Source organism: Cygnus olor, chromosome 9 (assembly GCF_009769625.2).
Source record: "Cygnus olor isolate bCygOlo1 chromosome 9, bCygOlo1.pri.v2, whole genome shotgun sequence".
NCBI lineage: Eukaryota > Metazoa > Chordata > Aves > Anseriformes > Anatidae > Cygnus > Cygnus olor.
The window spans coordinates 12627686-12643327 of record NC_049177.1 but is presented as its reverse complement, the minus strand read 5'-3'; the positions used below and the strand labels follow the sequence as shown (position 1 = coordinate 12643327).

The window sequence follows — 15642 nt, the reverse complement described above, 5'->3', positions numbered from 1 at the left end:
AGCACAACTTGAGCCCATTCCCCCTCGTCCTGTCACCAGGCACGTGGGAGAATAGACCAATCCCCACCTTGCTACAGCCTCCTTTAAGGTACCAGAGCCTCCTTTAAGGTACCAACAATAACACCCATGAGCTCTATACTGTGTGTAAATATTCCTCAAAAGTAAAATGCAGAATGGGTCTGAAAGTAGAAGATGATATTTCAATTCGATTTACATGGCAATATAAAGTGGGAAGACGACTAAACCCTGATGGCATGATGCACGACAGATCAACTGAAAGGTATCTTATTTTCCAAGCATGCAGAGAAAGCCTCTACTACTTGGAAAGTGAAGCACACAGTGCTTGTATCTGAATCCTTAGGGGACAGGCGGTGGGTCTGGTCTCTCAGCAGGGACTAGGAGCCCGGTGGGGCACTTATCAATAGGACATACAAGGCAGGAACAGATAGCCCTACAGCCCCTCCTGAAATGCAAGTCTCCAGTGGGTAAAAAAAGGCCAGAGAAAAAAATAGGGGGTGGGCATTTATTTGTTTAAACAAATCCACTTTCCTTACATTCTTTATATACTCCCAGCAGCATTCAAGCCATACAACCAATACAGACGCCCCCATCCCAGTGGATCACATTAAATACAAAGGTGTGGTTCAGGATTTCAAACATGCCCTGAGGCAGGACAGAATCTCCCTGGCTCCCTCCTAAGGGAGCTCCAGCAGCACTGGAGGGCTCTGCAGCCTCTTGCTGCTGCTGTTCTTCCTGTCTTCGTCTTTGTGAACTACCCCTGCTGCTGCTATGCAAAACTCAAGGGACAGTGCAGACAAGATACCTTATCTCCTCTGGGCCCTCAGTCATGCATAAGACTGCAGTCCCCACAGGATGGTCGTGCTGATTTCTTACCACTTGCACTTAGTTCAGACAGTGAAAACCACTGGCAAAAGAGAAGCTTTCAAAAGCAGCTTCTTTCAACTGACACAACATCTATCCCCCTCTTTCAACAAGTACTGCACACACCCCTTCAGGACTTGGTTTTACTAGGTGCTATAAACTTTCATTGTTTATAGAAATGAAATGATAGCACAACTAACAGCAAATATGCTTTGCAACTATTCAAGTATGACTGACCACAAAACAACGTTTTATGTTTAAACAAATACGTAACACCCAGAGCATCATCCTTTGCAAACTGCACCCAGAGGCCATATACAACTAAGATCTGTAATGTGATAAAAATAAGCCCTGGGGACCAAAAAGAACACCTTAGTATGAAAAACAGCACAGCCAAAATGTATGTGGTTTGAACACAGGACAGGAGGAGTTAACAAAGAAAAATATTTAAGTCACTTAAACAAACAAAACACTCTTGATAAGGTCTCTGAAAGAAAAAAAAAAAAGGAAAAAAAGTGATAAAAGACTCTAAGCTGCAAAGTTAAATCAAACATTTCTTTTTACTTCTTTTTAATTTTGTTGCATAGAAAAACAGAGAGCTGATTACCACAGTTTTCACGTACCTATATATGTGTGTTTTTTAACTCCAGCAACATATAGCTTTGAATCTGCTAATCATTGCTTCATTCAAGCAAATCCCGAGGCTGACCCATGACCAACAGTGCAATTAGAAAAATACACACTTAAATACAGTACTAAAGCACATAAGCAGTCCTCCATCACAAGCTTACAGAGGTTTCTTCAGGTCGTGGCCTTGACTTAAGAAGGTAAAATCTTTCACTACGTGTTAAGAAGAAGGGAAAAGAGAAACAACCTCAATTACTTTCCCCTCCACTTCCAAATGATTTGGCTTTGTAACTGTATTCTTGAAGCAGGTGAGCTTACTAATGTTCTAATCAAGCTTGTAGTCACCTGCAGTTCCTAAAATATACAAATCCTTCCCATCTTGCTATTAACTTTCCTTCCACACAATGAATTATAGAACAACTGAGGCTGGAGGGAACCTCAGGAGATAGTACTGAGTCCGACCTCCTGCTACAGCACCACTTTACAGATGGGCTGGGTGTCTCAAGTCTTGTCCAGTCAAAACATAACTGACTCCAAGCCTGGAGATTGCACAACTGCTTTGCATGTGAAATGTTTCCCTTACACGCATGCAGGACTTTTCCTGCAGCAACATGTGACTATCGCCTCGTTCTCTCCCTGTGCACCTCAGATAAACCACTGTTTGTTGAACTGTTTAATTTTGGCAGCTCTGCACTCTGATCTCTCATGACTGAGACGTGACTGGCATGCACTGCGCTTTGTTTTCTGATTTGTACCTCTACAGCAACGTACGTAACCAGAAAGGTGCACACTGCTTCTTGAAACTCAATTAAGCTATTTTCAAAGCAAATACGCTTCTTTTTTTTTTTCTTTCTCCATTTAATAAACTGTCGGTCTTCATGGCGCGCTGCTCACCCCGTGACAGCTTTTACTACCCCGTCACCGCCTGGGGACTGCTCTTCGCCTGCACGACGCCTGACGAGCCCGGCCGGGAGCCTGCGCCACCACGGGCGGCCCTGTGCCAAAGGGCCAGCCGCGAGGGGACGGCGGGGCACCGGGGGACACCCGAGCCGAGGAAGGCGGCTGCCTGAGGGGCAGCTGCGGGCCGGCAGCGGCTGCCTCATGGCCCCCGGTGCGTACAGGAACGGGCGGGACGGAGGAAGGGCGGCCTGGCGAAGCGGCTAAGGACGGGAGGCACGACGAGGCAACAGCCCCAGCCTCCCAGTCTCGGAGAGACGGGCAGCACTAGCTGGGGCCGCTCCGGGAGTCTTCTGAGCAGAACAAAGGCATACCCCCCCGAGGCGGCGCAGGGAGGAAGAGCAGCGCCCCCCTCATCGTGGCGGCTGAGGGCCGCCCCTCCCAACATGGCGGCCCCGCCGCGCCGGGCAGGGGCAGTCCCCCGGCCGCGCCCGCAAGATGGCGGCCGGCCGCCCCGGAAGCGCTCGGCGCGCGGGGAGGCGCCCAAGATGGCGTGGTGGTGCTGGGCCCGCGCCGGCGGCCCGCGGGCGCACAGGTACGGCCGGGCCGGGGCGGGAGGGAACGGGCGTTGGGGGGGGGGGCGGCGCGGCTCCTCGGCCGACCGCCCTCCCTCTTCCCCCGCAGGCTGACGGTGCTCCTGGAGCCGCGGCGGGGGTTCCGGCGGGCGCGGCCGCGGGCCGAGGAGCCCCCCGCCGCCGAGCCGCCCGCCGCTGAGGCGCGGCCCGCGCCGCCCCGCCGCAGCCTCTACCCGCCGCCGCCCGCCCGCGCCGGCCGCCCCCCGGCCCGCCGCCTCGTCAGGCCGTTGCTCTTCGCCGTGGGGGTGAGTGGCTCGGCGGGCAGGGAGGGAGCCTCCGCGGGCCTCGCCGGCGGAGGCCCGGCCGCAGGCCGCCGCCCCGGGCTGAGGTTATCCCGCCGTTGCCCAGTTCACAGGCACCGCCTTCGGGGCCGCTGCCATCTGGCAGTACGAGGCGCTCAAGTCCCGGGTCCAGACGTATTTTGAGGAAGCTCGGGCGGACTGGTTGGACAAAATCCGGCCGCAGAAGAGGGGGGACTTCAGAAAGCAGGTACGTGTGCCGGCACTGCCCGCACGGCTCCTGTGCTCTTTGCTCAGGCTTTTAACGCTGAGAGGTGACAGGTGCTCAGCAAGCTGCTCCTCGTTCTAAGCAAATTACGTTACTTCGTTCTCAGCAAATTACACTCCGCTTCAGGAAAAAATGGTAGAATCAGCAATAGAAAGCTAATTCACAGCATCACTGTACGACCTACATAGGAGACAAATGCCATGTTCACCCTGAAATGCGTGGAGGAAAGGTCAGGAGTAGTTAGTAAATATCTAAAGGATATACCTTTTGTTTTTTCACTATCAAAAAAATCAAATTGCCGTTTCTAAGCATTCTCAAAACCAAACTTGAGCTCCCAGAGATGACAGAACTGGCTTAAATTCTGAACATTAAGCATATTTTTTTCTTGTTTAATCTTATGGCTTCAGAAACACATTCAGATTTTCAGCCTTTACTGTACAAACCATCAGGGTTTGAGAGGCTTTTGTAATGAAAGCCGATGTTTCCATCCAACTACTTCACTTTGAAATTTGGGCAGTAAGAACAACGTAACTACTGCAAGACTTGTCGTACAGTTAGTTGGCATCCTGAAAGATACCAGCCATTCAATTTTCAGCTAAGCATATTTAAAACTAAAAAAAAATGCACGTGTGTTTCAAGGTTACTGCTGTAGCATGTAGTAGACCAGGCTTGTTTACTTGTTCTGGTCTGCTTTTTCAAGGGAGGTGGGGCTGAGCGTGCTGCTGGAGAAGCACAGTGTCCTGGATGGCACACAGAGGAGCTGGTTTTGTAATGCCAATTGTGTGCACTGTGGTACTTTTTTCCAAATGGGCATGCTTTCCTGCTCAGTTTATATGAAGTGCAGGTGAGATTATGATTGCCCCTGAATTATACGTCAAATAATTTTGGTTTTGTGCTTTTGTTTTCCTTCAAAACCTGAAGGGGAAGATTTGCTGACTAGCTATCCAGAAATAAAACCACCCCGTTGTTAATAGGCTTAAATTCCCAACCCCCGTCTTCAGTAGGTAAGTTCTGTTTTTAGAGTCAGGATCTCCCAATAGACTCTGAGGGCATTCTATTATTATGTTATAGAAAAATCGTCTTAGTTTAGTGTCTTCATACTGGAGAAATTGGTAGGAGATACTGATATCTGTCCTGTGCCAGAGCATTAAACAAAAAATGCAGTGAAGCTGTTACACAGATACCAGACCGCACACAGGTGGTTTCATAGAGCATTATTTCTTCCTGCCTCCAGCCTATAACTGAGTTTTTGATGTTGCCCCCATTGATAAGATTGGAAGGTCATGGAGCTAGCAAGAAAATATTTGTCAAAAATAATTCGGAAAGCTTAAAAAGGGAAAGCGGGGGATGGAATTTGCGTGTGGGCTGACTGCACTCAAAATAAACTTTTTCAGGGGTTTTAAACTTGAAGGAGGGCTGGGTGAGCTGGACGCAAGGGGGAATGGATTCCACATCTTGTGAGCCACCTCTGCAAAAGTGACCCTGGCACAAAAGTGGAATCTCTGAAAGGTGGGTGGTGTGATGTTAGATAGCATTAGGGTGAGGCTTAGTTGAGGCAAGGTCGATGCTATCTTTGGTAACCTTCTAAAGTAAGCATTATGGGCTATATACCTCTTTAGTACAAGCAGAGGTAACCCATGCAGTTCTGCAAAATGATATAACCCGCCCGATTCTTTTTGAAGAAACTCTTGATCTACTCTTGGATATTAAGTGAGAAGGAAGGTAGATAACTACTCTTGAGTAAGGAAATGCTGACTTAAAAAGCTAAATCACTAAGAAAAATAACAAGTTTGAAGCCGATTTCCTTGACAGATTTCAAACAAATGCTTTTCTTAAAGAGGTAGACCTTTCTGTGACTATTTCTGAAGTTACAAATACCCTACGACGGCACTGATGAATACCAATTCTGTTTCAGGTTAACAGCTGGTGGAATAACCTGACTGAGGGTCAGCGGACTGTGACAGGTTTGTGTTAGCTTACAAGTATTAGACATTCACAGGAAGAGAAATATGGCAAACAGGTACAGTATGTTAAAACAGATGACTTTCATACCACGTTTAGGTTGTTAGGCACCAAGCATGTGTAAACTTATACCTGCACATACATGGTTTCTGCTGCACTTCCTTCTCAGAATATAATTTTATATGCATCAAAAATTCCTGTGCATCTGTGTGAGATTACAGAGGATTAGCTAGAATCCTGCCCCTGGAATGTTTTTTTTTCAGGAACTGTGGAAAAACAGAAAATACTTTTAGAAGTAACATGAGCTAGTTATGTGCTTTTTTCATGCAATTCTGTAAGCACTGTCTTGAAAGATTAGGTAGTTGTGAGGTGTCCCTAAATTGCGTGATTTTCTCACCCAACTTGTCACCCAACAAAGGCTGGCTAGAGTTGCATACTCTGTTAAATAGTATGGCTGTGTTCACCGCCACAGGGAGGAATATAACCTTATGCTATGTCATTTATTTTTCTATATTGTACAATAACTTGAATTACTTTTCAACGTGCAGTCAGGTCACGATATAGATAAGTGTTGTATTGGGTCTGGAGGGTGAAGACTCCTATTCTCTAGTCTCTAGAGCATCTTTCAACATTTAGTTAATCTAATAAACTATCTAAATTCTAGCTGGTATATCCTGAGCCATTGGGATACTTGCCCTTGACTGCCATCACAAGATTGGGCTTACTGTACTGAAACGGTTGACGGTTCTGTGACATCTTGGTGCAGCATGCAAGGAAAATATTTCCTCTAACATAATGGAATAAGATAGAGCATCAAGAGATGTATAAAAGTTTTGGTTCTAGGACTTATACATTGTGGTTTCTCACCATTCATACGTTTTGTTACAAACTTCAAATAGAGAATCTTTATGTGATATTTACTATTCTGTAAAGGAAGCACAATTATTTTCCCCTTATATGTTTTTAGCTATTGTAAAACGTTGTAAATGGCTACCTGTTCTATAATAATAGAGGAGACACTGTAAACAAGAAACAAATTTGCATCGCTGTATTTCTAATCATGTACATTCTCTTTTAAACTAAAATAAGACCACAGTAAACATTGGAAGTAAAAAGCTGCATGTTTGCTATCTCACAGGGATGACTATGCTTTAGCAATACCAAGTCAACTTTTTACGCTTCATATCTAACTGATATTATTAGAATCCCTTCAAAACCAAACCTGTCCGTAAAGTAGAAGGGATGTATACTGCATGTTTGTATGGTTCCCCTAGCCTTCTCCCCTCCATGTGCAGTTAAGTGCATCTGTGCAGCTGGTTGGTGGCATTTGGGAATAATCAGCTAGAGGCAAGAAATGGACCTCTTTTAGCTGGTTCTTCCTTCATTGATTCTATAGTGGAACATAAGTTTGAAACCAGAGCTTGAATGTTTTCAGTGCAGATTTCCTGGATGGTCGCATTTGTTACATTGTACGTCAAAATAAAACGGTTGCAATTAAATGTTCTATTTCTAAGATTTCCATTATATAAGCTGAATTCCTGTATTTCTTTTTGCTTTTTCTAAACTCCATAAAGTTTATGGTATGATTTTTTGCAAGTGTACTTCTTAATGCCTGTTTACAGTAAGTATTTTGGCATGTTACATTCAAACATTCAAAATTTGTTTATACTTTTCCCTCTTACTAGGTATTATAGCTGCAAATGTCTTCGTATTCTGTTTATGGAGGCTGCCTGGTATGCGACGGATTATGTTTACATATTTCACCTCAGATCCATCCTCCAGTAAGTCAACAGTAATTTGGGTGACTTTTCTATGTTGATGTATAATAGAGCCTTTGATCATACCACAAAAGCTTGGGATGGTGCTTTGCTTGTGGGTGATGGAGCTGCAAGTAAGCTCAGTCATGCCCAAACACGTCATTTTGTCTAGATAGGAAACACTTTGAATGGAGAAAAAGTTAGAGGTAATGGATCCATTTTGTAGGTTTTTTGTTTGTCTGATTGTTTGTTTTTTTTTAAGTCAAAGAAGAAACCACCACCAGTACTTTTCTAAATACTCTAATATCAGAACTGTTGCCTGCTGCCTGGCCTCTTACTGCATTCAGTGGGATGCAGTTCCTGCCTTCCTAAAGATGAAGAGGCACTTCTGTTAGCGATATCAACACCAGCTGCTTTCCTGGACAGAACACTAATCATCCCAGTCTTCATAAAACATTAGTCTGTATGCTGTGTACAGGCACCTTGTTTAAAACTTTGGATGGTCTTGTGTTCCCCCCTCCTGCCAAACAAACAAACTTGGCTTTCACTGTGTGTGAAATATTTTGAAGAGGTTAACTTAGGGAAGTAAGTTACTAAAGTAAGTTACTAGTATTTAATAGCAGAACAATTAGCTTTCATTTCCACAGTAGAGAAAAGAATTAAAAAAATGAGACAAATGTGCATGAGGAAAGTAGTTTCTGCTGAAACGGAAACTCAACCAATTCCCCACACTCCAAAGCTAAAGCTAGCTATTATGCAAAGCAGTCATCCCAAACTCTCCTGCTTAAATAATGTTGACCTTTAAACCTGCTAATTGGCTTTTTTTTTTTTTTTTACATTTTCAAGGCTGCTGTTGCACGAAGAACTAGTTTTTCTTTTGAGAAGAAAGTTCTCCTTTCTGAATCAGTCTCCCTAGTAAAATCATTTTATATAGTTTTTCCTATTAATATAATAAAAACTTTCACCGTGTATATTTATCCAAATCTTTCTTTCCAAAGCATAGAACAAGTGTTTTTAGATTCAAGTTTTATGTGCAACTTTTCCTAGTAGGTAATTTAAACTTTCTAAAGTAGCTGTTCATACAGCTTGCATATTTTTGGGGTGTATGTTCTATTTTTCAAGAGGTATTGCATGGAATTTGAAGCTTGTTACATTTTTGGGTTTATTACATAGTTTGTATTTGAGGATTCTAAGTACAGTTAGCTTATAGTATCTCTTAATGAATATCTAGTCTGCATGACATGTTCAAGTTAAGTTAAACAATGACTTTTTTCATTAATTTTTCTCTCTTGTAGGAGCCTTGTGTTCTCCAATGCTGCTCTCTACATTTAGTCACTTCTCTCTTTTCCACATGGCAGCAAATATGTATGTTTTATGGAGTTTTTCCAGCAGCATTGTCTCTCTCCTGGGATGTGAGCAGTTCATTGCAGTGTATCTTTCTGCTGGTAATGTGAAATACATACATTTGCAACATTTAAAAATATATATTCATGCAAATAAAGTGTACGTGGTTAATAAGCATATGATAGCAATTATTCAGCCCCACAAACTGCTCTATGCTAACTGCAGTGCTTATTTGCTGTCACATGGAAGTCTGATGGCTTTAGGGTACTGGGCTTCAAAATACCATGAAAATACAAGTATCTGGTTTTCAGTCATGCTTAGTTACTGTACTGGGTTGGGCTGGGATGGAGTTAACTTTCCCTGCAGCAACCCATACAGTGCTGCGCTCTGCACTTGTAGCTAGAACAGCACTGGTATCATACCAGTGTTGTCTCCTGCTGAGCAGTGCTGGCACAGCATCAGGACTCCCTGTAATCCCCAAGAGCCAGCAGGCTGGGGGTGGGCAAGAGGGGAGGAAGGAACATCACCAGGGCAGCTGACCTAAACCAACCAAAGGGATATTCCATACCATATGATGTCACAGTCAGCAATAAAAGGTGGAAAAAGGAAGAAGAGAGGAAGGGTGGGCTCTCGTGAAAACGTCTGTCCTCCCGAACAATGGCTATGTGCATTGAGGCCCTGCTTCAAGGACGTGGTCAAGCATCACTCACTGGTGGGAAGCAGAGAGTAATTTCCTTCCTCTGCACTTCCATACGGCCTTTACTTGTTTTTTCCCCTTTTCCCTTTAGTATTATTATTTAATTAATACTGATTTTCCTGTAATAATTATTTTTCCTTAAATTAAATTATCCTTATCTCAACCTGTGAGGTTTTTTTCCTTTTCTTCTTCCCTTCCTCTTCTGAGGAGGGGGAGTGAGAGAGCGGTTGCAGTGGAGTTCAGGTGCCTAGTAAGGTAAAACCACCACAGTCACCAAAACAAAATAGCTCTTAGAGCAGACTCATGGGAATTTCCTATGAAAAGTTTACAGTTTATTCAAGTAAAAAAAAAAAAAGCCCCTACACTAGCTTCTTTAGAATGTACCAATGACGTTGTTTAGCTTTCTGATGCTTGCCTGCATTGCAGACATCGTTTCTAATTGTCACTTTACCTTTCTAGGTGTTGTCTCTACTTTTGTCAGTTATGTTGCTAAAATGGCCACTGGAAAGTTTGAACCATCCCTTGGAGCTGTGAGTATCTAGAATATAAGAGACGCTATATAGTTTCTAATGTTATTTTCATAGCCTGCTGTCTTCTTTTACCTGCCTAAAAGAATATATTCTGGATGATAGAAATGAGGAAGGGTTACTGATTCCAAGCAATCTAGCAGTTACTCTTGTGCAAGAACTTGGCTATTCTTCAAATATTTCAACTCTTGCAGTGACAGCCCAGAACTAACATATGTTGTAGTGAGTTGTAAATGAGTACTTAATGAGCAGGACCTCTCGTCACTGAGCAGATAGTTCAGTTCTACAACTTATTTCAAAGCTGTTATTACATAATTGTGTATAATTGTCTTCTCTACCTGAAAACACTACTTTTGAAAGAAATCATGTAACCAGTCAGAATCAGCATGGGATGCTAGTGAAAGCTATAGGGAATACTGTGCAGAAAACAGCACTGCTGCCCGAAGTCTTACGATATGAAAGGTACGAGATAGGTCGAGGATGTGCTATGGTTGTCTGTTCTTTACAAGTATTTTTAGTACTATAATGTTTTAAAACACTGAACTTGCTATAAATCTGAAGTGAACCTAGCCATTTGCCAAGTTTTACAGCCTTCTTCTTTTACTAAACTTTTAGCTTTTAACAAAGGTTCTTGTTTTTCAATGGGAATGAAAAATGTTATGGGAAGTCCCTAAGTTAGAGTTTTGTTAATGCTGTCTTATTTTCCCTTTATGAATAAATTATATCTGGAGCAAGTTACTTTCCATTAGTTTTACTGATTTGAACTTACTGAAGTTGACACATGTTGCATTAGTTTATGGTATTCACAGCCTTTCCATTGAGAATTTTCATGGGATACAAAAGCCTGCAGTCACTTCAGTACAGACCAGGGATTTGTTGTTTCATTGACAAGAGACTTCTTGTTCCTGTCCCTCTTACTTTCCGTGTTTTGTTTGGCACAAGCTTCAGACAGAATCCCTTCTTCTGAAATGTTTGGGTCTGATTTAATGCATGTACAGACTTCTGTAGAGCTTGCTACAAAAAGCATGTTAACATTAGATATCTTAAGAACAGGAGTTTTTTTTTTTCTTGATTATTGGAGGCTAGGTAAGAGCATGAGTTTTTCCCAGTATTTGTAGTTCTAGATATTGACATTAAAATCTTATTTTTGTTCTCAACATTTCTGTGATACTTCATGGCCTATCACAGGGCTGTGTTAGAAAAATTATGAAAGCCAAAAGGAAAAAGGCTCACATTCAGAAAAATATTTTTTTCCCTTACGTAATATCTCAGCTTACTTCCATATATTTTAATGTCTTTACAGTCAGGAGCTATAATGACTGTCCTTGCAGCTGTATGTACAAAGATGCCAGAAGCAAAACTAGCCATCATATTTCTTCCAATGTTCACATTTACAGCAGGAAGTGTAAGTACCTTTGAACTTCAAAAGAAATCCTACACTTAAAACATTTTTCTGTGTACCTATCCCTTATCTTAAGGCATGTCCTTTTCATTTGTGTTTCTAAGCTGTTAAATTTACTTTGAAAAAGACTACAAGGTCATGGAAGACCTGGAGACTGATTCTGAGTTAATGCAGCCTGGCAGAGTCACACAAGTGTGCAGTGGATTCAGAATTATCCTAAATTTCATCCTCCATGGGTGTGTTGCAAATCTGATACTAAGAGGTGAAGGAAATTGGGAGTTCTTCTGTCTGAGGACTGTGTGCACACAAACTGTTCAGATATGTACTGTTCAGACATTAGAAAGACATAAGTCTTTCTGAAGGGCAATATTTTGTATTGCAACAGTGGTTACAGACTAATATCTAGATTCTCTTTTTGAAGAAAGATTGGTCAAGACTGAGAAAAGAGTTTTGCTTCTCAAAGGAAATAACATTTTAGCCCTGGAAGAACACCTCCTGTTGATACTTCCAAGAACATTCTTGGGTTAGAAATAAACTGCTGAAACTTCACTTTATGTGTACTACTAGCAGTCCATTTTTCATTAAATGCTTTGAGATGCGTTCATACATATACCATTTAAGAAAAGCTTCTCATGTATATTTTGACTTGCTGGAATAAGTTAATCGCCTGTGGTCCACCACTTAACAGTTGCTTTCCTATGTATGATACCTAAGGCGGTTAATCTTTGTCATCACAAGATGATGCGGTTTAATATTTTTTTGTAAATACAGCTTACAGATATCAACAACGTTCTCAAATATAGCCTTCATGTTTTTCTTGCCCTTCTGTTTGAGTGGATATGTTGTGTTGTTTTGTTAGTTGGTTTTTTTTTTTTTGCATGCTAACCTTCAATTGCATCTTTCCTGAAAAGATACCAGGGTGAAAATACTGTCAGAGCCACAGTAGCATTGCCATGAGGAAGCACTCATTACAACAGTAAATAAAGAACAACATTGGCTATTATGGTGTAAATCTCAGAATATTTTCTGATATAGCCTTTAAATGCTAGAAGTTCTTAGTAATTTCTAAACTTCATGTACTCCTGTAGCCTACCTCATGTATACTGTAATGGGCTTTTAAAAGAAAAAAGCCAATATAGCAACATAGCTGCTATTTTAACACCTATGCTCAACGAAAGAAATTCTACTTAAAGTAACACTTCATCCTGACATTACTTCTGTCAGTCTCTTGAAATGATGCATTTAGTAAAATGTTGCATAATTACAACCATGGTTTGTGTCTCCTGAGAATGTTAAACTATTGCTCATGTTTCTTGCCACGGAGTTGTTCACTGTCATCCTGATTTTCTTCCTTCTAACAGATGGGTCACTTAGGAAAGTGTGATGATCAATAGCTGTCAGAGGGGAAGACAGGGATGCTGCCCCACATTGTTCTGTCCAGTAGAGGGTTGTGTCATTCAGCTATGTCAGAATTAGTGAATGAGAATACTACAGTTTCGTATTTTATGGTGTCTTTTATGACTGTACTTCTTCCCAGGTAGTTTTCTCTTTTTTTCTGACCTAAGTTTAGAAAATATACTGACCTAAATTTAAAATATATGTAATTGTAGAAATAAGGCTTTGAACAAATAGATTATTTGAGAAAACAACGTTCCTCTCCAGCATTATTCTATGGTTGCTCATGACTGTATTTTGGCAGCACAGTACAGCTAACAGACTGAGTCCATTTTTAAAATAGTTTTTTACAGCGTTTGCACTGATAAAAAGTTTAAGGGATGCTTTTTGATCCAAACGTTTGCTGTATATAAAGCTTTGTTACCAGTGTTCATTATATACTGTGGCTGATCCTATCTGTTGCATGTTCTCTTCCTTTCCAGGCTTTAAAAGCCATAATTGCATTTGACACTGCAGGGCTTGCTCTAGGCTGGAGATTTTTTGACCATGCTGCACATCTAGGGGGAGCTCTATTTGGAATGTAAGTCTGGTTTATATTTAAACTTCTCCTATTCACTTTCTGAATATTCGCAAATTCGCTTTCTTCCTGCACTTCCCTGACGTAGTCTTCTCTTTGAATTTTGTGAGGTTTGGAAAGTTGTCTTGAATAGCACTGAAGACAACTAACCATTATTCTTGCAATGCCATAAAATTGCGTGGAAAGTACTGTTAACAGATTCCTAGAACTGAAAGGAGCTGAGCTGTCTTGAAATGACAGGTTAAACATTTGATTGTCCTGTCAATGTAACCTGGACTGTCTTTCTCGGTCCTGCTCTCTCCCCAGAACATTGAAGAGAGTCGCAAGACTGAATAGTTTCTCACAAAACACAGCATGGACAAATTAAAACATCTCTTGAGTTGAACAGCTAACAAAATTCTTGTGTATGAATGTTTATTTCTAATTACCAGTTTAGAAAGAGCTGAATGAGAATGAGCTGAGGCCAAGTTCTTCAAACAGCCTCCACTGTTGTTTATCAGTGTTGCTGCTTTCATCTTTTTGTGGAGTCTAATTGAGAAGAACTACTAGAAACTAGTTTCTAGCAAACAGTTCTGCATTGTTCATGTTTGAACTGTATTACCTAATGAGTTTTTCCCCTTTTCACACCGACTGTTGTCTTAACTTGCACACTTATTGCTAAGAGCATTTTTAAACATAGGTTAAAAGCCTACCCGAATTTTAACTAGGACAGGTAAAAAATGAATTTAAAGCTCGATGCAGAAGTGTGCCCGGTGAGTTTATTCTGCAGCAACCTTATCAAGGAACTTAGGATCCTTTGGAAATTTGCAGAATGTTGTTCCTTTGATCTTTTCATGAGATCAGACTGCACAGTGATTAACAATGTTTGTTCACACAGTGTGACTAGTCTGGAAGATATATTCTAGAAGTTGGAGAGTACTAATTTTGGTCTCCAGACTGGTTTGCCTTTGTTTACTGTTTCTTTACTTTAGTGTAAATTTTGCTCTGCACAGCCTATTTTCCACTCTTTCTCTGGCATCACAGAGGCAGTTGATGTAGACTTGCCAATTTGTAGCTACTTTCTGCCTTGATGCAGCTATATCAGCTTCTTATTGTAATACGGACTCGTATATTATTAAAATAAGATAGCAGACGCAGTAAAGACAAGTTTTACAAGTAACTTTCTTTCATGTATGTGTGCATATATGTTCTCCTCAGTGATCATTTTGGCCACTTCGTCCTTAAACAGGGCCTCTAGCTCACAAGTTGAACCACGTGTTTTCTATACATTGCTTCACAGACAATTGTCCATTTCAGAAAGCCACTATATGACCTACTGGAATGGCCTGACAGTTCTAGATAAGCTAGTGGCTCATACAAAAGTACTTACTGAAAGCTTGTGGGAGAACCTTCAACGTATTTTTATGTAATTGCTTCCACTTCTCCCTCTCCTGTCCTCCATAACCTCCCTTGCTTAATCACTTACATTTATACAAAACTGTATGAAAATCAGTATAAATTGATTCAGAACACTTCAACAGATTAATTTTTCATTGAGTTGTTTATAGCAGAAAATTCACTTTAAAGGAATGTGGCTGTTTATGGGGGAGTTTCTGTTGTGTTTACGTACAAGAAAAATACCTTTTATCTGATGGTGGTAGTAAGGATTAGCACAAGCAACTGTACTGTTTTAACAGTGTTAAGTGGAAGTAGGTTTTGTATCTTTTTAAATAGAATTCATGAGAGCGTGAAATTGGAAGGTGTTCATGCCTTTAATTCTCAGGACTGAGACAAGCAAGAACATAAAAGTTAAATGGAGTCAAGAGAACTGGTAGCTTAGCTAACATCGCTACTTTCCAAGAATGTTACTTGTGCCTCAGTTTAATCTTGTCTATTACAAGCATCTAGCTGCCTTTATAGTGATCAGTCTGTTCCTCAGATGCTGAGAAAAGTTGCAGTTAAATTTAACTAGTACTTTCTTTCTCAGGTGGTATGTGACTTATGGTCACGAGCTCATATGGAAAAACAGAGAACCTCTGGTGAAAGCTTGGCATGAAATGAGGACAAAGAACACGGGAAAAGGAGGTGGAAGATCTAATTAATCCTAATCCTAGAGGTTCCTTGTGCTGAAGTGGTATATTACTTGAAGACATGGGATTGAATTGGTTTTGAAGGTTGTTTTTTCTTGCTACTCCACATTAGAAACCTCAGCTCCTTAGAGGCCTAACGTAAACTACAGTTACAGAAATGCATATCAATAGAAAATGAACTCTGACAAAGGTGGAACGATAAAGATTTTTATCCTATTTCCCTGCAGTAGCAGCCTGTGTTACATTTTTTAAAAGATGCACAAAGCTTTCCAATAAAGTTGTCAACAAACTGTAAGTTTAGTATAGCTGGTTAATACTTAGGAAGGTACCTATTTAAAAAATTGAGAGAATTAACAGATCTGTA

The 15642-nt window shown here is 41.3% G+C and overlaps 1 protein-coding gene across 1 annotated transcript; it reads left to right on the top strand.

Moving 5' to 3' along the window:
- Positions 1–2837: 2837 nt before the first annotated feature.
- Positions 2838–15573, top strand: PARL (presenilin associated rhomboid like). The gene is made up of 10 exons (XM_040568073.1): positions 2838–3001; positions 3091–3286; positions 3390–3530; positions 5464–5512; positions 7196–7291; positions 8563–8712; positions 9768–9838; positions 11139–11240; positions 13115–13212; positions 15176–15573. The coding sequence occupies exons 1-10, from the start codon at positions 2853–2855 to the stop codon at positions 15288–15290; spliced, it is 1167 nt and encodes a 388-aa protein (XP_040424007.1). The 5' UTR covers positions 2838–2852; the 3' UTR covers positions 15291–15573.
- The last annotated feature ends 69 nt before the right edge of the window (positions 15574–15642 follow it).